Source organism: Chelonia mydas, chromosome 1 (assembly GCF_015237465.2).
Source record: "Chelonia mydas isolate rCheMyd1 chromosome 1, rCheMyd1.pri.v2, whole genome shotgun sequence".
In the NCBI taxonomy this organism is placed as follows: Eukaryota; Metazoa; Chordata; order Testudines; family Cheloniidae; genus Chelonia; species Chelonia mydas.
Window position 1 is genome coordinate 307287472 of NC_057849.1, and position 26047 is coordinate 307313518.

At 38.2% G+C, this 26047-nt stretch overlaps 1 protein-coding gene across 6 annotated transcripts in view; it reads right to left on the reverse strand.

Annotated features, from left to right (window-relative positions):
• Positions 1-26047, reverse strand: part of POT1 (protection of telomeres 1) — a 136982-nt gene that overhangs the window by 12766 nt on the left and 98169 nt on the right. For 4 of the 6 annotated variants that reach the window (XM_043550441.1, XM_043550437.1, XM_043550444.1 and 1 more), the window contains 7 exons: positions 16076-16239; positions 15197-15285; positions 13116-13175; positions 11618-11774; positions 8339-8544; positions 4236-4371; positions 1531-1622 (listed from right to left, as the gene is read on the reverse strand). In XM_043550441.1, coding sequence (XP_043406376.1) covers positions 1531-1622; positions 4236-4371; positions 8339-8544; positions 11618-11774; positions 13116-13175; positions 15197-15285; positions 16076-16239 — 904 coding nt within the window. Of the gene's footprint in view, positions 1-1480; positions 1623-4235; positions 4372-8338; positions 8545-11617; positions 11775-13115; positions 13176-15196; positions 15286-16075; positions 16240-26047 lie in introns of all 6 variants that reach the window. The other 2 variants (XR_006292013.1, XM_007063192.4) reach the window with 2 other exon arrangements.

A 26047-nucleotide genomic window follows, 5' to 3' on the forward strand; every position in this document is an offset into this window, starting at 1 on the left:
TTGAAGTTTCTTCCAAGAAAAAGGTGGATGACCTGTTTACACACCACTTATTCAGTTTCTCCTGATGATTCCAGACTAGGTCACCTTCACGAAATTTTGTTTAGCAAGAGTCTAGACTCCATTAAAAGGAGTCCACAATTGTAAAATAGGGAAGACTTTGCATTTTGGGCTCTTACAGCCCATAGATATTTGAATATAAACAACTGATGCTTTTTAACACTCTTCTTGCCCTATAGACCTTCATATGAACTCAAATTCTTACGGAAATATTAGTTATATATTATATGCATTACTTTTGTATTATAGACATTTATATATCTTTCCATTTTATATCTGTGCTATCTTTAATTAGATAATTCTGGGGAAAATGTAAATAGTCGATCAAGTATTTACCTATAAACAAGTCATGTACACTGTTTATGCTGCCATGTACAACCACTCAGTGACTAAAATACGTCAGGGAAGTACATTCTGAAAGCAAAGGGTTCAATCTAACCAAACCAAAGCTGTTTATTTAGCCAGACAAAATTGGTTTTCATGCAGTAGCCCACATTGATATGTTGATGAATTATGCTGTGAGGAATTACGCATCTCCAAACTACTGCTTTTATTTAATTTGTTGGAAAGCTTTCATTTAATGAATTTAGTTGTTTTTTTTAATTTGGGGGGGGGAAGTAAATTTCTAATGAACACAATTTGATACTGTAAGTTATGTGTTAGCTTACATTTACTAATACAGAATAAACATGAGAGGATATTTGTGAGACACATCATGCTTCTGCAGTAGTTTGTATTCTTTAATAAAATCAGTCAGACTTAGATACTACTTGAGATTGCAAATCCTTATTAGGATGTGAACTGATTTAAAATAATTAAATTTAGAAACAGTTCAAACTGTTATCTTCTTTACCCATTGTATTTCCCAGGGCTCTGTTTTCCTTCCATCAGTTGATGAGACTATCTAAAGCAACACAAGGAATAGACAGGGAGATTTTCAAAAGCAGAAAGGGGAGTTAGGGGCTCAAACCTTTTTGACTTGGGCGATGAACTCTTCACCAATTCCCTGGGTTATGTAGTAGGCTAGTGTTTATGTCCTCTAAGGGTAGGGTTTAAAAAAAAGATACAAACCTTACTATCATTTACAGCTAAGGAAGATTCACATTTGGCTCAAGTGAATGACTTGTGCATGGTACAAATTTTATTCCTGATGCTACATATGTATGTATAGCTCACAATAGACATCTATAAGTAGGTAACCAAAGATTCGTTACACCTGCACTATCTTAATTGTTAAAAATGCCACCTAGCACAGAATAAACACTAAACAATGAGCTCACATTCTGACAGGTAAAAAGTTTTTCAGTTCATCTTTAATATAATATTCTAAAAAGGTAATCATATATGCAAATACACATGCATCCATAGGACACAAAGATCCGAGCAAAAGTGTAATGCATTCAGTGAGACAATTTGTATCTACCTTAAGAATCAAGACACAATCTAGTTCAGGTCATAATGATGTTAGCTAACCTCGTGCTATTTCAGTGGGCTCCCATGATGGTTCTTCTTCTGCAAGGGAACTGAGACTCTGGATAGTCTTCTGATTCGAACACTGTTTGCACCTGACATTTAAAATAAGATGCTGTTAGTGTACAGACTTCAAGGTGATGAACTATTAGCTTGTTCATTCTGTGCCAAACAAGTTTATTCAAATAAAGTTACTAAGTGGAAATGCAAACCACCTCCACTATGAAAAGGTCCACAGTTTACAAATCAGGTTTTTTAAGGCAGAGAAGCTTCGTACAACATCTAAAGTACTAAACTACATTAATGCTCCTTATGAATCACCAGCTACAAAAAGTAAGTTATTTTGACCCACAAAAGAGCCTAATTGAATAAAAAAGGCTAACTGTGCACTGATACCAACTGAGCACATATTCATACACTAGCACTTTTGGTTGTTTAACAATACTTACAAAGTGCAATTTTGTAACAGTAATAAATCTGAAACTCTACTATGTATTAAAAACATGATAGGCTTATAAGATTATTAGTATAGGAATTTGGATTAACCTGTGCCTAAAATATTTTAATTATGAGTTATTAAAAGAACCTCTCCTTTTTATTCCTGGAGTACTAATGTATCATCATCAAACCTTTACAGGATGTAAGACAGCAACTAAAATACTGTAAGTGAATAAAAATATCTTATGTTGAGAGATGTCCATATAAAGTTGTTTTCATTTGCCCTAAGAAACAAAGTTATGGTAGCATTATTCTGCCCTCAAAATAAGCTTCTGTGCTAGTATGTTACAGTTGTAACATAAAATTGACATTTATTATCTTTAAGATTAGCTTTAAAAGCAAATTTGTCATGTAGAATCAGTGGACCTAATTCTGCTCCCACTTACACTGGTGTGAAGCAGATATCAATAAAGTCACTCTGGTCTTACAATGGAGAAAATATAGCAGAATTTGGTTTAATATGTTGCAGGAATATAATTCATATCTTTAAAATATGTTACATAGAATATGTGGCATTCAGAGTTAGGACAACTACATGGGCAATAAGATAATACCCAAAAATTCTACGTAGATGAAATGTAAGACCGTTAATGAAAATTGCAAAGGCTGAGATTTTAGACGTACAGCTGTCAGGGAATTCAAGGATCGCCCCTACACCAACCATACCTTGGTGCACATTTAATTTTACAGTAAAGGTCTTAACTTGTTGTGCACACAAGTGAGACTTTGAAACATCGTGAACCTTCAAGTTTCCTAAATGAACTCCCAAGTTTGGAGGCCTTTGTGCCTACCATTATTCAAGGTGCTGGCTGTGGGATGGGCTTCTCTTCGAGACAAATTTTGGGAGCTTTCACTACAAAAGAGAATCATGAACCTTCTGAATAAGGGAAACTATAATGTACAGGCCATGATTTCATCTGCACAGTAGACTGAACCACCTCTGCAAGGGACACATCCATACCCATGCAAAGAAGGCAACAAGAGTACAAGCTGCCATCAGGCCAAATGAAAAACTACTGCTCCTGTTCCTCTGGACCTGACTAGGTTTACTGCCTGAAGATCTCAAATCCTGTCCTGGGCAGAAAATCTAGGGCTCTTGTCATATCTAGATGGCTCCTAGGAAGGTGAAAGACTGCGTAGGAACCAGTGTGATTTTTCAATGTTTACAATAAAACCCAAAGATTTAAAGAGGGAAAATATCTCCTGTAGGGCATAGTTGTAAGACTGGGCTCTTATGAGACAGACATCTAGGAACAAGGAAACACCTGCAGGCCCCATCTACGAAGCTGAGCTGCCAAATAGTTAGTGATCACATGGGGCATGCTGACAGCTCAAAGGGTGGTACTTTGTACTGGTGATGACCTGTGCCCAGCAGGAATCAATGCCTTTGTCTCAATGAGGTGCGTAAGTAGGCATCTCTTGATGGTCAAGAGTGTTTCTATTTTTTAAGGCAGAAAAAACTAATAAGTTCAAATAACCATCTTTTCATAGGTTTCAGAGTAACAGCCGTGTTAGTCTGTATTAGCAAAAAGAAAAGGAGTACTTGTGGCACCTTAGAGACTAACCAATTTATTTGAGCATAAGCTTTCGTGAGCTACAGCTCACTTCATCGGCTGCATACGAAAGCTTATGCTCAAATAAATTGGTTAGTCTCTAAGGTGCCACAAATACTCCTCATCTTTTCATACCATCAAGTAAGGGCTGTAGCACATCATTTAAAGTGCATGGGAGGGCATATATGCATATAGTCAAGCACTGACACCCCTAGCCCATGAGCTCCTATACCCACCGCTTCCTAGAAGCCTTGACCCTTGAGGAAACCCTCCTACCCCTTGCTACCATCCAGAGAATTATAGGAAAGTCTGTGGGCTGAGAATAAGGTTTTTTTAACCTAATGGGTAGTTTTTTTAAAAAAGCTGTCAGCTCCTGAAAATAGAAGTGTATAATGTAAGTCTCTTTTCTCTTAACTATAGTGGTGGTAGCATAAGTTTCACGGTCAGGATCCAGATCAATGTCTTCTTCTTCCATACAATTTTAATTTTTGCAATTGTCATGGACAATTCTTTTCAAGAACAAGCTTTAGAAGGTAAAGTTATATCTGTTTGCAAGTGACACTGGAATTAAGTTATTGAAACAAACTAACTTTCTATACATCTATTAATTGCAACCACTTCTAAACTATTAAGACTTTCTTTTTTCTTTTAACGTACCCATAATGCCATATTTTCCCTTGCAAAAGGAAGGGAGCTGAAAGGTCTAGTAACTCAAGATCTTCTTTTGTGGATCTCACAGGTATAATACATTTAAATCTTCTTGAAAGTTTTCTGATTTCTTTTAGCGTCCCTCCTATTAAATGTAGAAAAAAGTGTTTTCTTAATTGTATTTAATCCTAAATTACTTGATTCATCTGTCTTGGCCTATCAGATATCCATTTCAGCATCTGTAATTCATCACTGTACGCAGGCCAGAGTTGACGAAACTCCTTAATGTACTGCATGTATTAAAAGTATAGGAACAACTACACAAATTTTTAAAAAATGACTCATTACTGCATGCAAAGAGAACAAAATGTTAACACAACCACATGTGCTACATGTTCAATCAAAGCTGTAAGTTACCATAACATATGTTTTAAATATATTTCATGATAACAATAGTAGCTAACAAGATAACGGACCTTAAACTAACTTTACTCAAGTTACACTTTGTTCTTTCTTTCACTACATTTCCAGCAATTTTAGTGGCTGCTGTCTTGAGAATAACCAGAACTAGAATACACTTTATTCCACTAGAAAACAGCTTGACATTCCAGCTTTTAAGTGGTACAAGACATTAAATTTTAGCTAGCAATATGAGAGCAAGTGGCTGTTAAAACAGCATCAGAACTGAAGTGAGGGGAAAAATGCAACACAGTAGTAAACATGATAATATGATTTTAAGTACTATGTGGTAACTTACCAAGACTAGAAATGAATGCTTTATATTACTGGAGAAACTAGGATTTTCTGAGTCTAGTACGGGGTGGGCAAACTTTCTGGCCCGAGGGCCACATCTAGGTATAGAAATTGTATGGCGGGCCATGACTGCTCACAAAATTAGGGGTTGGGGCACGGGAGGGGGTGAGGGCTCTGGGGTGGGGCCAGAAATGAGGCGTTCAGGGTATGCGATGGGGCTCCGGACTCTGGACTGGATGGGGCTCCACTTGGGTGTGGGGGCTCCGGCTCGGGGTGCGGACTCTGGAGTGCGGCTGGGGATGAGGGGTTTGGGGTTCAGGAGGGTGCTCTGGGTTGGGACTGAGGGGTTCAAAGTGCAGAGGGGGATCAGGCCTGGAGCAGGGGGCTAGGGTGCAGAGGGGTTGAGGGCTCTGGCTGGGGATGAGGGGTTTGGGCTTCAGGTGGGTGCTTTAGGCTGGGACCGAGGGGTTTGGAGGGCGGGAGGGGGATCAGGGCTAGGGCTGGGGCAGGGGGAGAGAAGGGCTCAGGCTCCAGGCGGTGCTTACTGAAAGCACAGCCAGGCAGCTCTACGCGCTGTCCTGTCCGTAGGCACCTCCCCCGCAGCTGCCAGAAGCAGCTGCACGCCCCTCTCCAGCTCCTACGCGGAGGCACGGTGCGGGCGGCTCTGCGTGATGCTCTGTCCACAGGTGCTGCCCCTGCAACTCCCATTGGCCACAGTTCCTGGCCAGTGGGAGCTGTGGGGGGCAGCCCTTGGGGCAGTGTGCGGAGCCCCCTGGCCTTGGCTGCCCCTACGCATAGGAACTGGAGGGTGGACATGCAGCTACTTCCAGGAGCTGCACAAAGCCCTCGACCCCACTCCCCAGTGGGAACTTGAGGGCCGGATTAAAAGGTCCAATGGGCTGGATGTGGCCCGTGGGCCGTAGTTTGCCCACCCCGATCTAGTATCATGAGACATGCATTTTATCCCTTAGAGATACAGGAATGTAATTTCTTAAAATGATCACAGGTCCTTCAATCACAGCCGTGCTTGTCTGATATGGTTGCTGGATTGAATCTAGAAACACTCTGACCTCAGACCAGTATAATTCTGTTTCCTTGTAATTTCAAGAACCAGTTTGATACACTTAACCCTGTAATTATTGTAATAACCACCAGCTTTTGGCTAAATAACATTTGAATTAATTAGTTCATGAATGGATAATAGGAAAGAAATATAGCAGTGAATTTCCTGAAATAAGTAACTTTCTGCAAAAACAACTTTAGTTTAAATTAGATTTAAGATCTTACAAAAGCATTATTATAGGAACTATGGCTTTGTCTCATATATTTTATTATTATTGTTATTACAGTTATTTATCATGCAGGAGTGACTAGAGAAACCAACCAGATCAGGGCCCAACTGTGCTAGGCACTGTACAAATACATAGTAACAGACTACCTACCAATAATAAAACCATAAAAGATTAATAAAACTTGGGAGGGGAACAGAGGCACAGAGACATGAAATGACTTGCTTGGAGTTACATAGCAGAGCCAAGAATAGAATCCAGTCCAGTGCCATAGCAACAACCTCTTCAGAACACAATGCTTGAAATGTTATGGTCAGACAAAGGATTTAAATCATGTGTTAAGCACAAAACTCAGTACAGCCTTAACTATGGAACCATTGGGATGCCTCCATAATTTAAAGGTATTTGGAATACAAAGTCAATCTAGACAATGTTTTCAGTGTACTAACAAATTAACATCAACAAATGTGTCAGATTAACAATAGCTGTCCTTTGAAATGAATCAGAGTGCATTTACTGGATAAAAACTGAAGTAAATGATAGTACATATTAATCTAAATATAATCAATATCTTAAACTACATCTTTTTTAAGGTTTGCCACAAATTAGTTCTATTTATGTTCATTAAAAGTTGTTTAAATAAAGGCTGACCTAGCAGTGAATCTGTTTCCTGGATTTAGCTCTATCTCAACTCTCAGCTCAACAGAGGCAAAAAAAATCCTCTCTGGGGAAGGGAGGATCTCATACTGTACTAAAGCAAGCTGCTTATGCAACACCAAGAGTAATATTTAGATCTGCTTGGCCAGAAGAATAGCTGCTGTTGTGTGTATGTGGAGAAATTAAGGAAGGATGTATCTGGGAACACTCAAAAAATTCCTCCCAGAACTTGTAAATGAAAAAGTAAAAAGCCCAAATTCTGTGAGTAGCCATCTTTTTTAGACACATTCCATTGTCAATATTCGGAAGGAGAAAAGAAAATGAACTGACATACCGGTCAGCTAAAGTTTCTTTTAGTAAACATATGAAGATTTACAATTGTGTCTTTCACTTCCACTCCACATGCTCTGTCTCACACCCACACACTCACACACAGCTGCTGGGGCTTTAATATCTTCCAGTGATTTGCAGAGCAAGGTATACTGTTTGGTTATTTTGGGAGAAAAAAAAAAACAGACACAGAACTGGGGAGACAAGGTTTTTACAAAGGACGAAAATTATATCAACAGATTGAAGAATGTGGGGACACACCACAAAGCAGACTACTGTTGAAACTAGTCAGATAATAAGCTAAGTAGCAAACAGAAGGGGCTTTGTCATTAACCCTAATGATCTGTCCACGGAAGGGGCCAACTGACTCACCCTTGCCCTTCTACCTTGATCCACTTGGATACTGTGACCTTGTTTTAAATTCAGAATGTGAAGCTGTGCAAAAATTTCTTATTTACATTCTATCCAAACATTCTCATTTATATCTTTGCCTAAATTGCTTTGTTTAAAGTTAGGTGGCTTTTTTTCTCTCCCCCTAAAAAATCAATCAGATAAAAAGCACACTGCTTCAGCTTTATTTATGTGACACAACACTGACATCCAGAGGCTGACAAAGTAAACAGTAGGTCTGCATTATCAGAAGCCTTTTATTTATCCAGCCACGTTTGCAGTCTTGCCAAAAATCTTCAATCACATTCCAAATCAGAACGACACCTACCTAAAAGCCCAGCTGGAGATAATACATTTTTTAAAAAAACTGCATCATGAATAAGCTTCTTGGTTTGGATCTATCAGATACAAAGGTATCTGACTCCTGTCTGGTTTACAAGAAATCCAAACCCACTATTTTTGCAAGTTTAGATTTTATCTGAAAACTTCAGAGACTCAACCAACCACCTCTAACCTTAAAATTCTAATGGATTTTACCATCTCGTAATGCTGATTCTAATATGTGTGTGCTTGTTTCTAAATACAACTCACTAACTTTTTGTTTTTAAATCAGAGATATTTAAATCCTAAATTTCTAGTGGTAAAGACCACTGTGCCATCCTAGGTGGTATAACTGTAATTTAACTATCTTACCTTGTACCATAATTAAAGTATCTTCTGGCTCTTGAAGCAGCTCATCATGTTTTACAAAATGAACAGCTATTTTTCTTTGCCCCTGATTTTCTGTATCCCACACTGCAGAATCATACCACAATGAATTATGTACTTCTGGATTTGGAGCTGTAGCTGCACAGTCTCTTAATATTAAGTCAAAATCATCTCCATCTGGAACTTCTTGCCTAAAAACATTTGAGAAATCAATAGGTAAATAGTAGCAGCTTCTCTTTCAATAGTCTAGTAGTTGAAATGCAGTACTTTAAATAAACAAGATACTGAAATATTATTATAACAGCATATACAGGAAAATTCACCTTTCCACACTGATCTTTGACAAAAGATAATATACAACAAGTTGTAGCAATTTAAGGGTTTGATGGTGCACAGCAAAGGTGTGGAGTGTTGTGCATATAAGCTCAAGGAAAACTAGTCCTGCATTAATGAGCCTGCTGCTGCATGCCAAGAAAACTAATCCTGTCTATCAGCAGGGGTAAAGCCTAATACCTTCATCCAAGCCCACACTGAAATCAACAGAAAGATTCCCACTGACTTCACTGGGCTTTGGAATAGGCCCTAAAATGCCACATAGCTACATGTCTCTTTAGCACTGAAACCCAGATTACCCCACTCTATTTTTCCATGCATTCTGAAAAAAAAAAAAAAAAAAAAAAAAGAAAAAAAAAAAGAAAAAGAAAACAAGAGCAGCAGCTGTTTGAGACCACTTTCCACTGCAAGACAATACCTTACGTTGTGCCACACAATCACTGTTTGCACTTGTGCTGGAGTGCAAACACGTTGCATTCCTTGCTCTGCATGGTGGAATAGCTTGCAGGATCAAGCCAATGTATAAGTGTAACCATGAACACAAAGATAGTGGATTGCTTATGAAATTTTAACAGGAAATGTTCTGGCACACTTTCTGTTGGGGGAAAAAGCCTTGCTGGCTTTGAGTGGAATAGCAACAAGGAGACAAGAAACATTGTTACACTGAAAAAAAAAAAAAAAAAAAGATCTGTGGTGTTTTTTTTTTTGTTTTTTTTTTTAAATATGTCAGAAACTCAGAATATCTCTATTTAAAAAAGCATTTATCTACACCAATTCCCTGCTCCCAAAGAAATCAAGGGCAAAATTCCAACCAGAGCATGCTTCTGAACGCATAACTGTACTGCATGAAAGAGTATTCAGTATTAATTGTGTCTGTTTTTTTCTTCTATTGGCATTTGTATTTATTTATTCATTTGCTACATGATTTTTAAAGCATTTCATTCTGCATTGGAACTTATCAAATTTTGAAATTTTCTCACCAAACAAAATTTTTCCAACTTTTTTGTTTTGGGTCAAAAAAAACATTTTGGTTTTAAAATTTTCATTTTTAAAAATATTTTATTTAAAATAAAACAAAAATAAAAATAAAATTAAATATGAAATAAAATTTTGAAATGAAAAGTAACTGAAATAAAATGAAAAATCAAAGTGTTCTGATTTTACTGAAATGCTTCAATTTTTTTTAAAAACAATACTTTGTCAGAAGTGACCTATTCCCCTGGAATGTTTTGATTTTGATGAATCGGCATCTTCCTATAAAAAAATGTCCTATCAAATTTGACAGCTCTACTCAAATGAAGAACCCTCTTTTTTTTAAACCAGTAACATCTTTAATTATTAATTGTAAAACACAGATGTTTGTCTAATACAGGACAACGTTCTTAAATTGTTAGAACTGAACTGTACCATGGATTATTAAAATAAAGCTCATTTCCTTGAAGACTTCACTAACTCGCCATAGGTAAGGGCCTACTACAGAAGTGGGTGGCTGAGGCCAAACTAGATTATCATTATGGCCCCTTCTGGCCTTCAAGTCTATGATAAGAACACTTAGCTCTCATATAGCACTTTTCATCAGTAGATCTCAAAGCAAATCACAATCTTTACTGTATTTATCCTCACAACAGAACTTTGGGGTACGGAAGTGCTATTATTCCCCATTTTATAGATGGGGAAGTGGAATATATGGGTCCCCCTGATACCATGATGGAATGCCCCTCTCCTCAGCTCCATTTACAGAGCAACTTCAGAACAGTCCTTCTGCAGGTTGTGGGGGGAGGGCAGGAACAGGATAAAACTCCCCACTCTGGCTGTGACTTTTCAAGTGTATGTCCAGATGCAGTCAGAAGTTAGCCCAGTTTGTGAAGTACCTTGGGCTGAAAGCTTCTGTATAAATAACATATTGTAAGAAAGTCTCATAAGAGGACCATTAAGCACTGATAATACTGCACAGTGATGTATACAGTGGTATACAGATGTATACATTTTCACCACACAGACGGCTCGATCTTGAAAGAAACTGAGTGGTCTGGCCGCATTTTAGCAAGGCATTTCAGCACATGCTCAACTTTAAGCATTTGAGTAATCTAAAGTTAAGCACGTGCTGCGGCAGAGAGTTCATCAGTTTTCAGGACCATCCTTGAATGAACATTATTAATCCGCACAACCCTCCTCTATCAGAAAGGCATTATCCTCTTTTTAAAGATGGGACACCGAGAGATGTTAAAACTCTTTCCAAGGCCACATGGTGATTTTATGAGATCTAGGATTAAAACCCAGAAGTAAGACTCTTAAACACACATACTACTCTGCTCTTCATGATGTGCTAGAAGGTGAAATGATGTTAACGTTATTTAACACATTCAATGCACTTTCTTGAAACATCAAAGATTTCCTGAATTTTTACTTAACTTACAGTAGTGAGTTTTGCCAAGACAAAATTGATATCTGACAGTTTTCAAATGGTATTTTCCCCCCTTAAATAAAATAACTTTGAAAATAAAGCAAAACTCTGTCTCTAGTTGTACTGGCAGTCTCCAGCATTCTAGAATTCTAAAAGCCAAAATGCAGATAGTTATGTGGATACCAACAGATTATTGTGATGGGATACTCAAAAAATTGTAAGAGTAAAGGGTTAGGTAAATCTTGCTTCTAGGTCCAGGGCATAAATGAGTGCCATATTTGCAAACTGGAACAGAAACTAGAATTCTGGAGCCACTGAACAGAACTTATTAAGCATATCCCATATGATTACAGTTTTCCGCAACTAATTTCAGTAAGCTTCTAAGCCTTTGCTTGAAATGAAATGGATTTAAATTCAACTCATCTTCAGTGTTAAAAGAAAGATGAAAATATTTAAAAGATTATCTAAGATTCCTAAAACATACTGAGCAATCTGTAACTTTTACTGTTATTATGTAAAATACTTACAGTGAGTTGCATTTTGAACAATAAAGTTTAACAGACTGATAGAGCTTCTGGGGTTTAAAAGTTCTCAGTTTTGCTCTAATGCGATACTGTTGAGGAGCTGCGCTGTTCAAAATAGTATTCAGTGCTGTGTCATCTAAATGCTGATGATCTGTTAATACTATAAAGCAATAAAAATACAACCTATTAAGCAACAAAACAATATCTGGAACAAAAAAAGTGCACAGTAAGGTGAGTGGATGGGACCATCACAGGGATGTGTTTAAAGAATTTTCACTGCTGTTTTTTTAATTTTAGAATTTTCTTGAAGAAGGAAAAGATACTCTATTGGATCTTAAAGTATATAAGCACATTTGAGAAATTACTTTTGCAGAACCTGTGTGCAGCTGTAGCTAAAACTGATAAAGGTTCTAAGTAAGTCAGCTGATAGCTGAAATTACAATTCCCATGGAACTGATTGTTAGATTTGCAAACCCTGGTAAAGTAAAATGGTCTTCTTGCAGTACTTAAGCCAGTTTTGACAAATCACATGTCCATTTTTATGAAAAGAGTGGCAGCAACAGGTATGAGCTGAGTTGACAGAACTCTTGAGAAATGTATTTGTGGCTGCAGCCTCCGCTTTACAAGTGCAATGTTTCAAATGGTTCCTTTGGCCTTTCAGACACAAGACATTCCCAAAGTCTGCAGTGATTTAAGCCTGGGTGAAAAGGATTCAAGTAGGGAAAAATCCAACATATTTTAATAAGAATGTAATTTTGTAATTTCTTAAAATATTGTAATTTCTTCCCATTTAAAAATGTTTCAATACAATGAAACAAATACAATAGGATATTTCAACAAAGGTGACTAGAACAAGATACTTCCAATTGAGAGGATGAAAATACAAGGCTGAACATATTAGCATCCAATAGATATAACTGCCCAATTTGTAGTGTGGCTTTATCTACATCTAAATGCATATCTTCCTTAAAAACACCATTCATAATGGTAATTAGACAATTACATTTACTTCAACAGTTTTGTAGCTAACATCTCAACATCCATCTTTATTACTTATAAGTAGGGTTGGCAAAATTTGATTTTTATTTTCTTTTAATTTTGATGGATAATATCTATTTTTATTTTTAAGCTTTTTCTATTTTTATCATTTTAAATTTTCACATATATTGGAAATTATGGGGGGGAAGTGGTCAGACAATTGGGAGGGTTCAGACAGTAGTGATTCAAAAAGTTAAGCTTTCTAACCATTAAAACACAAATTGTCAACATCACATGTCAAAATATACAAAGCAAATATCCTTAAATTAAACTCCAATAAGTTCTCTAGCAGCATTTTTGTTACTTGGACCACCTGTAAATTTTGATGATCATCAATGGAAATATTTTTTCATCAGTATGTGTGTGTACACTGAAATTGAAATTTACTGAAATGTACAGATAAACTTCTAAGACTATTTATAAGAAGTCTACCACCTTGGTATAAAAAAAAAATGTTTCCTACCTGTAACAGATAACTGCTGGCATCTCTCTGAATATGACTGGTCTGTTAAAAAATGACATATTTTGAAGGAAAAGTAATTGTGTTAATTGAGTATAACATTGCTACTAACCACTTAACATTGTACGATTGTTATAAATTCTGAGTTATAGATAACTGCTGCATTTCAGTTAATAGGAAAAAAATAATGTAATCACTGATGAAAACTTGATACTCTACGTAAAACTACATTTATATTTGTCTTGATGTCATTTGTAGTTGAGAAATTTATATTTTTTTAGCTGGGAAAATCTCTCTCCTATCTACACTGCTAATGGTAATGGCAACCCCTAATCATTCAAAAATCCACTTGCTTTTGATCCCTGACTTACGCCTTGTGTTTTATTTTATTTTTCATAGGTGTTTGTTTGTCCACTAACTAGACCAAATATGGTCCAATGGCAGACAATTGAAATGTATGATCATATAAGTGTGTCAATTAAAGTGTTTTAAACCATGAAAGATGCTTTACAATAGATTAATACCTACATCTGATAATGCCTCTTACTATAAGAGGGTCCATTCCATTCCGTTTGGGCAAGACCTATTTTTCATTTCACAGTATCCTTTAGGTTTTGCTCAAACTGTATAGGAGAAGAGACTAACAGTAAAAGGCTTCATCAGGTGCAGGTATCTTTATTCATATATAATAATATTTATCTTAGATTTATGTTTACACAGTGCATGTTAGTACAGCCCTCGTTACTTGTCACATTTGAGCCGCACTTTTACTTTCACCCAAACCTTGTTTTCTATATTTGTTCACAAAGAATGGCATTACAGTTAACATCTCTGCAATTAGATTCCATACACTATAGGATATCTGGTGCCTTTTACGGACATAGATTTCTGTTAAGCTCAAGGACACTGAAAAGTGTTTTTTTCCTGATCAACAGCTCTGGACATTAACTTCTCCTGCCTGGTAGACTGAGTTTTAGGAATAACTTATTCACTATTCTCATTGTTCCGGACCTCATCAAAAGTTCAGAAGTCTATAACTTCATAATCTGACAGCTAACAGGTAATTTGCTTTAAAACAAACCCAAGGCCTTATTTCTTAGTCTTATAGCAATTCTGAGGTTCTGTCTACAATGGTGTTCACCACAGTGGAATCTAAGAGCAGTAAGGGTCTCCTAAATTGATTCAGTTCCACAGGATTCCATTCTACACAAAAAAGAATTAATATAAGAGTTAATATAATATATATTGAAAAGGTATATTAAGTATGAATCCAACAGTAGCTGCAAACTTCTCCCTCCAAATATAAACTTTTTTTAAAATAAAGAAGTATGTACTGAATTTCTAAAACCACAGCACCATTCCCTTGAACATCTATATATTAGCTCATACGAGTCTATTGTTTTTTTGATGAGTGGGAGATTTATGCAGGTAACATACACAGAATGAAATGGAAGCAACACCCGTGAAATACCCAGAAAGGAGAATAGATTCTTGAATCTTAGTTCTTCGAAACAGAGATAGTGAGTATTTTGCTACTATTCCTAAGTGTCATCATAGGCAAAGGATAGTCTCTTTCTTAGGTAGACACCTTACTTTTGATGTGAGTTTCCCTAAACCAGCATTCTGTTTTTTATGAACATGCTTCCTGCTAAGGGTTTGTACACAGTGGGGTAATGCACTATGAGGGTGTGCTTTCTGAAGCACATTAATTGGTGTGTACACCCTGCTGATGCGCACTAAATGTTCTCTAGTGTGTTTTAACATAGTGCTGTTTCAAAACAGTGCTACATTACAGTGAAGTGAAGATTTTACCCTCTGTGTTTAAATTAACTCTTTAACAAGTCCTTTTTAACATTCATTTATTTACATGACAATCTTCTGCTGTGAAACAGAACAATAAGAGAATATTGGTTTCTGGTCTCATAGAAATGTATCTTGTATATGTATCTTGTATCTACCAAATACTTTTTGTTTAAATGAAAGAAAAACACTCCATGTCTTCTTTAAAGCAATAATAAATATAACATGACCAGTATTATTTTCATGTAGCAAGAAATAGTGAATCAATTTCCAATTGCTCTTACATGATAGACTGCCAAAAATGCCATCCAATTCCAGTGAAGACATGCTCTCTACGTTTTGACTCTCTGTGAGATTCACAGAATCCATGAATCTATAAAGAAAGAACAAAGGTTTTAAACATATACATTTTCTGTGGTTTTCAATAGATCTTAAAGATATCAAAGATGTGAACCTTTTCTTCACAGAGTCCAGCTAGAACGTTTAGGTATAATAGAAACTCTTGTACGGACAGAAAACAGAAAAGAATCCAAGGGCTACAGGCATGTTTATTGAAGATTCAGTAGGAGAGACCCTCTGAATCAATATCCTATATAGCACAGAGAGAGAACTGTGCTGCTGGAAGTGCAGACTTTCTGATGAAATATAAAACTGAGACCTTGAACCTGAGCTATTCTTTGCCTATGGGCCCTAATTCAATACAGTATTTATTGATGTGCCTTGCTTTAAACATGGACTTAAATCTCACTGACTTCAATTGGACCTAAGCACATGCTTTAAGTGAAGCAAATGCTTAATTACTTTGCCTAACTGGCACCTTCATCATTAAAAGACTGCATGCCACTTTTAAAAAGAGTATTATGTTTACAACACCTGCTAGCTTGGCTAAATCATAACTTGGACCATTATGATTTGTTAATCAAAACTCCTCTTACAGTTTCAATTGGAAAATTTAATCCTCACTTACCTACCCTCTTTTGAAAACTGTTCTGTGGTGTGGTAGTGCCAAATGGCAATCTCATTCCACTCCAGAAGCACTGGGTGCTTACATGTAATCAGCCCCCAAAGCACTTACAAATGTAAATAGCTTCATGTTTACTAAAATTCTAAAATACTGCATTTAAACTTCCAGACTAGCCTCAAAGATTATTTATAGAACTTACGCTTTTAGTTCTTTGACATCTGGATTATTTTCTGGCAGGACCCTAATTCCTCGACCATAACAGGTGCCACCATGAAGATGAAATTCTACATAGGAAACATCAGGCTGGTTCTCAGCACTGGCTTGTTTTGTATGCAGACTGTAAATTCTCAGAAAGCTTCCAACCTAAGCAAACACATGATTTCATAACATAAAATGAATAGAATTATCATGCTTTTCTCCTAATAAAAGCCTCTGAACCCTCAGAATCAATCCCCTTGTCTACTTTTACTCTTAATGTTAAGCTGGTGTGCAACTGTCCCATCAGTTGAGGAAGACTGGATCTGGCTTCTTGCAAAGTCTGCTATCAATTCTGCTCTCCAAGCAGCCAAAGTTGTAGCTACAAAGTAAATAAGCCCAAGTACTTCCTCCCTGTAAGGACAGAGTACATTTTTATAATTGCAATAAGACTCTCCAGAGACAGATCTGTGTTGTAATTTTCATGTCCACATGGTTCATTTGATAGAACTCAGTATTTGGCTTTATGTCCACGACGTCACTAGGAGTAAATTAATGCAGTAAGTTTCATGCCCCACCATTTGTTATTGTTCAATGAGCAAATAATTTACTTTGGGGCATCAAAGAACCAACACCTTTCACAGCTCCAAACCTTTGGCACTACTTCTAACTCTGCCAGACTTCCTCTCCACGGATCAACAGTAGGTAGAGTATTTCCCACCTTGCTTAGAATCAGTTCTGTTATATCAAAACACAGTCTTGCCAAATTACAAAAATACTTTTAAATCTATTTACAAAGATGACTTCAAAGACAAAGGAGGTCCCAGAGGATTACTGGTGTTTCACATATTTTCAGAATGATTATTTTTTATTATAACAAAAATAAATGGCAGTTTTTTCATAAGGTAGGCACATTTGGGGGGTTAACTATGTTCATTTTCCTTTGACTTATTTTAATGATTTAGGAATATAATTTACTGTTTTCCATATCCTTGTTGAAAAACATCAGCCAGGATTCAGTTGATAGGCTGACAGTTACGCAGCCTTCTTTCAAGTTGCAAATATTTAATAATCTTGATTTATACTTGCTCTAAGTACCTTTGAAACATGACTCATATCTAAATTACAGAAGACTCTAAATTCACACTGGATTAACCTCAATATTGCAGGGGTAACACTTAAAAAGTTCTGTTTTGACTGCCTGGTTTGAACACATAATTGCCCACATGGGCAGAAATTTCTTAAGTGCACTCATAGCACTTATTGGGCCTGATTCTCAGCAGGTGTAGACTGGAAAAACTCCATTAAAGCCAATGGATTTATGCAGATTAGTATTAACTAATGGTGTGGCCCATTATTTTTATAGCCACATCTGTTTTGCATTACACTTTACAGTGGGTTCACTCACAGTTCATGAGACACTCTTTGTTTCTTACACACCTAGATAATTATTTTTTAAAAATAAAAATGTATGATTAAGTGTTTTGCATTTGTTCACTTAGATGATAAATATTTAAGATTTGAGGGAGCAAGAGGGAAGGGGCTGGAGATAATGGCCTACACCTTTAAAAATCAATGGGAGACTTGCAATCGTCTAAGCACAGAACCAGTCCCAAGACAGAGAGGGGCTAACCAAAACTAACGAGTCTTGGAGACTGATTTAAGAGTCTACAAGGTGCAAAGTGGCTGGAAGTGCATTCCTGGAATATGGAGAATGGTGACAGATGGCAAAAAGTTGCCTGTGAAAGGAGGCTATCAACAAAGCATTGAAATATGAGTTGGCAGAACATAGGTTGTATGTGGAGAAAAGGAAATGTAGTCAAGAGCCACACTGTACAGAACTTTGAAGAGGAGGTTAAAGAGTTGAGCTTGATGCAGATGAAGACCAGAAGTCAGTGCAAGTTTTCAAGAGAGCAATACATACGCACACAGCTAAGTGGAACAGTGAATAAAGATGATGATTTTTCCAGTAGCATGATGGGTAGACTGACTGGCACAGTGTGAAGGCTGAAAGCAAAGTTATCCAAATCTTTACAAATTAAAAAAAAAAAAATAGTACTGATTTTATTTCCACTACCTCCAACTACTCAGGATACTGATGATTTAGAAACACCATACAATTATTGTAATAAAAATCACACTCTTCAAATTAAATTGGGACAACCAGAGCAGACTTAACATAAGAACAGCCATACTGGATCAGACCAATGGTCCATCTAGCCCAGTTTTCTATCTTCCGACAGTGGCCAATTCCAGATGCTTCAGAGGTAATAAACAGAACAGGGCAATAATCAAGTGATCCATCCCATGTCGCCCATTCCCAGCTTCTGGCAAACAGAGGCTAGGGACACTTCAGAGCATGGTTTTGCATCCCTGACCATCCTAGCTAATACCTATTGAGGGACCTATCCACCATGAACTTATCTAGTTCTTTTTTGAACCGTTATAGTCTTGGCCTTCACAATATCCCCGTGCAAAGAGTTCCACAGGTTGACTGTGCATTATGTGAAGAAATACTTCCTTTTGTTTTAAACCTGCTGCCCATTACTTTCATTTGGTGACCCCTATTTCTTGTGTTATGAGAAGTAAATAACACTTCCTTATTTACTTTCCCCACACCAGTCATGATTTTATCAAGCTCTATCATATCTCCTCCTTAGCTGTCTCTTTTTCAAGCTGAAAAGTCCAAGTCTTATTAATCTCTCCTCATATGGAAGCTGTTCCATACCTCTAAGCATTTTTGTTGCCCTTTTCTGAACCTTTCCCAATTCCAATATATCTTTTTTGAGATGGGGTGACCGCATCTGCACACAGTATTCAAGATGTGGGCATACCATGGATTTATATAGAAGCAATATGATATTTTCTGCCATATTATCTATCCGTTTCCTAATTATTCCCAACATTCTGTTAGCTTTTTTTGACTGCCGTTGCACATCGAGTGGATGTTTTCAGAGAACTATCCACAAGAACTCCAAGATCTCTTTCTTAAGTGGTAACAGGTATTTTGGACCCTGTCATTTTATGTGTATAATTGGGATTATGTTCTCCAATGTGCAATATTTTGCATTTATCAACATTGAATTTAATCTGCCATTTTGCTGTCCAGTCACCCAGTTTTGTGAGATTCCTTCGTCTCTTCGGACCTTTTGATTATGAAAGCTATGATATCCGAATGGCCTGAAATGCACTGATTACATTCAGTTAGTTTTCTCACTAGAGATTCTACAGTCTTCTGAGTTTCCTTTGAGGCTAACCACTTGTTTTTCCATCTTGGTAACTTGAGGTTTGCACATTAGCTGTAATTACTGACAGGTATTATCAACAACTTACTAGGCAAATGATAAAGTGCCAACTATCTTTAAATTCTGGGATCATTCCTTTTACTAAGAAACCAAGTTTGGACCATAAAGAGCTTGCCTAATTACTGCTTACTCTCAAACCTCCCATTTTATGGATGGTGTTTGGTAAGTCAGTGCTTATTCAATTCCAGGTGCAATTGGACACCAATGATATAGGAGGTAGATTCCAATCTCCCTCTTGGCTTTCCTTAGAATAGAGACTATTCTAATCAGAGTCTTAAATTATCTGCTGAGTTTAAAATAAACAGCTGACTGTTGAGTTTTTGTTGGATCTCTCAGTAGTCTTTTTATAGGCCAGACCAGTCACTAAACTATATTGCTACCCTTCATTCCTGGAATGTGCCTTGAAGTAAATCAGTGATAATGGAAAAACGTGTTTCATCGATGAACTGGAAGTGTGGTGTCTCTCAAGGTTCTATACTATCTGTTTGGCTTAGTCTTTCTACCACCGTGTCAGAAGTCAGCAACAGACTGCACTTTTCTAGGGAGGTGCTATGGAGTGGAACCTGCTCTCGTCCTGAAAGTTGTCTGTCTCTTCTTCCTTTGAAAAAGAATAAAAATCCTATACACCTTAAAGCTTTGGATTCAGAGATGTTTACATTATATTTGTCACCACCTCTTCCAATCCTCTTCCTCTCTTTTTTAAAGTTGTATTTCTCCATCTGATTTCCTGTCTTTGTATTTTAAGATGGTATTTTATTAGTTTCATCAGAATGTTAACAATGGTAAGCTTTCTCTTCTCTCTCTTTTTTAAACTGAAATGAGAACTGAGAAATTCATAAAAATTGATAAAAAAAATTTACTACCTTTTTGAACAATCCCGAAGTAAAGACAGCACAGGGTAAAAGGCAGTTGTTTGCAGAAATTAATACACCGTTTGGGGAGAATTTGGAGGGAAGTAAACAGTTGGTAGTTGAGGAAATGTAAAAAAGTAACGGTTCTGAAGATGTTAAAGAGTAACAGTTGTGGTGTTATAAGAAGGAAGTTTTTGGTTTGATGATAAAACCCAGTTACGTAGATGTAATTATTTGTGCACTCGGTACAGTCACATTGGGTGGAACCCTGGTAGTTAAACAGATTATACAAGGGGGTCAGGTGGCTACTACCATCACTATGTTTTTGTCCCCAAGAGGCTTTATAGCTATTCTGTGGGAAAATGGGCCCTTTTCCCACAGAAATGGTCTGTAAAGGACTATCTGGCTGCCTGTTGCCTGCAGCACTCTGACCTATATTATCTGACTATTGGATGAGTTAATCAAAATCATTAAAGGAACGTAAGGGGTTTCTAGTGGAACTTAACTTGACTGTCTCTGATTGTACAAGATGGGAGTGTAATCAGGGTACAGTTGTGTAAAAAATAATAATAGCAGTGCAAGGAATGTTAAGATCAATGGTTGTGAAACCCTCATTTCTGTATTGTTTTATCTTTATAGCCCCCACTTTTCTATTGTTATTCTGTCTGGTTCTCTAATTGTTTCTGTCTGCTGTATAATTAATTTTGCTAGGTGTAAGTTAATTAGGGTAGTGGGATATAATTGGTTAGAAAATTATGTTAGGATTGACTAGTTAAATTTTTAGTAAAATGACTGATTAAGGTATAGCTGAGAATATTACTATATAAACGGGTCAAACAGGAAGTGGAGGGAAGGGAAATTGGAATCATGCTTGCTAAGGCGGGGGAAGGGAACAGGGAATAGGAAACTGAGAACAGGGATACAGGCAAGACTCTGCAGTATCAGAGCTGGGAAGGGGGACAGGGTAAATACTCTGCGGTGTCAGTGCTGGAACGGAACACTGGGGAACAGACGCTATCGGCATATAGAGATAAGTCCGACTGGCGTGAAGGGCTTCAGAATATGCTTGCTTGCAAACTAACCCCAATAAACATCGTATTGTCTGCACTTTGGATTTCTGTTCTTTTGCGGCTTGCTGTCTGTGTGACAAGAATCAGGGAAGTGGGAGGGTAAGGAAAAGCCTTCTAACAGTGTTTAGAAAGATAAATGCTTGTATTTGTTTTTCCCCAGCTTTCCAAGTATTGGTATAGTAAGATGACTGCACGAGCCTCCAATTTATCCATATGGAGCAGCCCAGTAGAAATAAAACACATGAATCCAGCCAGAGACAAGTGGGAAAATGTCACTGACTTAAGCAAATTGGCAACCTGGAGATTTTGCAGTTTCAGTTCCATTTTCCCCAGAATCAGTTTAAGTATGAATCTTTTTAAAGGTCAATTCTTAGCAAAGTAGGAATAAATGTGAAATGAACAGCCTGAACTTCAATGAGAAATCATCTAGGGGATAAGGCTACCTCCCTAAAAATCCAGAGATAATTTCCATCTCATACATTTATAATCATTTGGGCTTGGTCACCCAATAATCTCATTTGTATTTTTTTAATCGTTATCCTGGATTTAATACAAAATGTGATATATCCTGGTGTGTGTGTGTGTGTGTGTGTGTATACACACACACACATATATATATAGTGACAAAGCTCTGTCCTTGCCTCCGTGGGTCCTGTGTTTCCTGGCGGATTTCGCTAGCCTCAGAGGCTCACCGTGACCCTGCACGTAACCCTTCTCTCTCTCTCGAGACAAGGGTCACAGTCTACTGAGCCATTTTCATCATAAGCCAGCGAGGGAGGTGAGGAGAAGTTATCCTTCCTTGCACAGTCTCTGTTGTCTCCCAGTCTCAGTGATTAATCAGGGGGCAAAGGTGTGGGGCGGGGGGAGCCCAGGCCCACCCTCTACTCCGGGCTCCAGCCCAGGGACCCTAATAGTATCAGCTATGGTAGCTGACCTTTTAGAAACATGACGTACAATTCCCTGGGCTACTTCCCCCACAGCAGCCCTCACTTCCTCAAGCCCCACTTGACCCTGACCTCAGGGCCTCCTTCCTTGTGCCTGATATGGTGTGTACTACTCAGCCTCTCCAACAGCACAACTTCCTCCCACAGCTCCTGACATGCACACCCACCTGACCGGCTGGGAGGCTTTTAACTAGTTTCAGCCAGCCCCTGATTGGCTTCAGGTGTCCCAATCAACCTAACCTTCTCCCTGCCTTCTGGAAAGTTCTTAATTGGCCCCAGGTGTCTTAATTGACCTGGAGCAGCTGCCATTTCACTTATCCTGGTGCCAGGGATTTGTTTAGCCTGGAGCTAATATATCTATCTCCCACTACTTTTCTATAGCCATCTGGCCTTGCCCTGTCACAATATACACACAATGAACAATTTTTTTTTTTTTTACTTTTTTTTGCCTACTGAGTAGGTGCAGAAGAAAGCTTGAGATATGTGATCACTGCGTGATTGATCTTGTTGAGTTAGGGATAAGTATGTACTAGGCAAGCAGAGGTAGAGGTTTTGCTGGTGCCAACTGCCCTTTTCTTGGGCTCAGCCTAAACACCAGGCCACTAGAATACTGGGATGAGAAGAAAAAAGAAAACACAGCTTTGTACACAGAATCTGATTCATCCAAAGAAAACAGAACTCTATTTGAGGGAGAGGGAAGGTCAGGTTCCTTTTCTCTTAAGTTCTTTTGTTTTCCTTTCCCTTCTTGCCCTGAGCCCCAATATGCCAAAGCACTTAAGCATGAGAGTGGATCCACTGCAACCAATGGGACTATTCACATGCTTAAATTTGTTCACATCCTTAGGAGCGTTGCTGTTGTTGTGGGAACTGTTTCCCCCCTAAAAAGTTAATAAAATACAGTTTAATACATACTTATTAATTACGTTCCCTAATATTACTTTTCCCCACCACACACAAACAATTGCTTTTATTGCTGGTACAATGGTATCAAGAATGAAGGGAAGCTGGTCCATACAATTATGAATGTGAAAGGAGTTGGTTCATGAGATAATCTCCCTATTAGGATGTAGTCCGTGCTGTGAAAGCATTTGTAAGCCCCATGACCTACAAAATCATCAACCCCACCATTAACTCAAACTAAAAACAGGATGAGCATAATCCAAGAGTAATTAGGATTAATCCTTCAGTGAGACCATAGGAAGCCAGAAGAAGCCAATTAGAAACAGCTGAAAGGCTGTCAAATCAGGAAAGGTAGAAGGTCAAAGAAAAATATGAGAAAGTTTTGAAAGAATATATCTTACTTGTATGGAATTCTTTGCATCAGACTTAGAATGAAGTATGAGAAGTCCCAAAAGTTGATACACCCAAAACATAAGGATGCTGTTGCATAGCCTTGTAGTGCTATATAAATAGCAACTTAAAAAACAAAACAAAACCCTAAACTCAAGGAAAAAGATGACTACTTACCTTACTACAGTACTATAATTGTTGTTCCTCAAAATGTGGGTGCATATGTATATTCCGCTCAGATGTGTACATGCCGTGTGCACCAAAGCCAGAGAAGGTAGCCTAGCAGTACCCAGAGGGGTAGCAGTCATACCCTCTGGCCCTTTATCTCCTCCCCAATTCATTTAAGGGTAGGCCGGTGCCGACCTTCCTCAGTTTCTTCACACTGAAAAGTAAAGAATTGAGACTCTGACACAGAGGGGACAAAAGGTGCATCATAGAATACATATCTGTACCCGAATTTCAAAGAACAGATACAGTACAGGTAAGTACCAGTCTTTTCTTTGAGTGGCTGCAGACCTGCATTCCACTCAGATGAGTCACAAGCAGTATTAGAAGGAGGTGGAGCTCTGAGTCTCCTTAAAGAGCATCTGAAAGACTGCCTTTCCAAAATTCACTTCTGATTTGGATGCAGTTGTAATAGCATAATGCTCGGTAAATGTATGTATGGAAGACCAAGTAGCAGTCCTGCAAATGTCCAGTGTCAAAACATCACTGAGAAACGTGATCTATGTTGCATGGGACCTTAACCTCTGTGGAAGTAAAGTCTGAGCTATCCCACAAGCCATTGTAATACAGGATGTTATCCATCTGGAAGTCATCTGTGCAGAGACTGTTTGACTGTTTATGCAATCTGCAAATGAAACCAAAAGATGAAGAAGTGATGAAAAAATTGGCTTAGTTCTTTCCAAGTAAAATCCCAAGCATCATCTCACATCCAAGGAATGAAGATGCTGTTCATCAGCATTTGATTGAGGTTTGGGAAAAAACAGAGATAAGCAAATTGTCTGGTTAAGATGAAATTGTGACAAAATTTGGATGAGGTCTCAAGGCCACTTTGTCCTTGAAAGACCGGGTATACATTAAGACCTGAAGCTCACTAACTCTTCTCATGGAAGTTATGGCCACAAGACACACTGCCTTTAGGCACAGGAGAGATAGAAAACAAGTTGCCAACGGGTCAAACGGAGGACCCAGGAGAGCAGCCAACACAATGTTAAGGTCCACTGAGAAATCACTTTGATGAGTGATCCCTCTCAGAAATCTGACTACCATGGAGTTTGAGTAAACTGATTTACTTGAACTGGAGGATGAAATGCCGAAATCACCAATAAGTGGACTTTCAATGAACTGACTGACAGACCAGAGGACTGAAGGGATAATAGATACTCCAAAATGTCCTGGATGCAGGCCTGTTCAGTTGAACTCCCCAGGCCGGGAAGCAAGCTGAAAACAATTCCACTTAACCAAATATGTAACCCTAGTAGAGGGCTTTCTACTATTAAGGAGAAACTATCAAATGCAGAACAGTGTCCCTCCTCCTTATCTAGCCATGAAAGTGAGGTGCAGACTGCTCAATGCTGGATGCAAAATCTGAGGCAGTAGAATGATAAAACAAGGAAGAGGAGTGGAGTGGTATAGTACAGAAATTGAGGAAGTCAGAAAACCAGCACTGTCTCAGCCAAGCTAGTGCAATGAGAATCAGTCTGGCATAATCCGCCTTCAGCTTGATGATGACCTGAGGAGTGACTGGGATCAAGGAGAAAAGCATACATCGGGACCGATCCATAATTCAGATGAAATGCATCAGTCAGGGAACCTGGACTGAAACCTGCATGAGAGCAAAAGTGACGGCACTTCTTAATGTCCTCCATTGCAAGCAGGTCTATAGTCGGAATGCCCCATTGTCTGAATATGGACTTCAGCACACTGGTCTTTAGAGACCACTCATTAATCAGGAACTTCTCCCTGAACAGACGATTGGCCAAGTAATTCTGGGCCCCTGGTAAATGAATGGCTGTGGGATTGACATTCTCTTCAATGCAGAACTGCCACAATTTCATCACCTTCTAACAAAGCTGACTGGAATGAGCTCCCCCTTGTTTGTTCACATAATACGTCACAGTAGTGTTGTCAGTGAGTATGTGAATTGCTGCACCCTTGATCGGTACTCGAAATATCTTGCGTGCATTGTAAATGGCCTGAAGCTGATATGAAAAGATACCTCCTGCTCCATCCACAAACCTTGTACCTTAAATTCCCCTAGATATACTCCCCAATTTTTATTTATCCCCAGTATTTATGGTCCTGTTTGGGGAGAGGAGGTGCGGAGATGTATGCCAGGGTGCTCCCTTTGCTCATTACTCTGAACTGTCCACCACTGGAGAGAATGAAGAACTGCCAGAGGCATTTGGACAAGCCCATTCTATGCCTGATAATTTGGGCGATAGTCCAACTTCAACAACTTTGAAGGGAACACAGGAGCAATCTTGCATGCTGGACTATGTAAGTGCATGGGG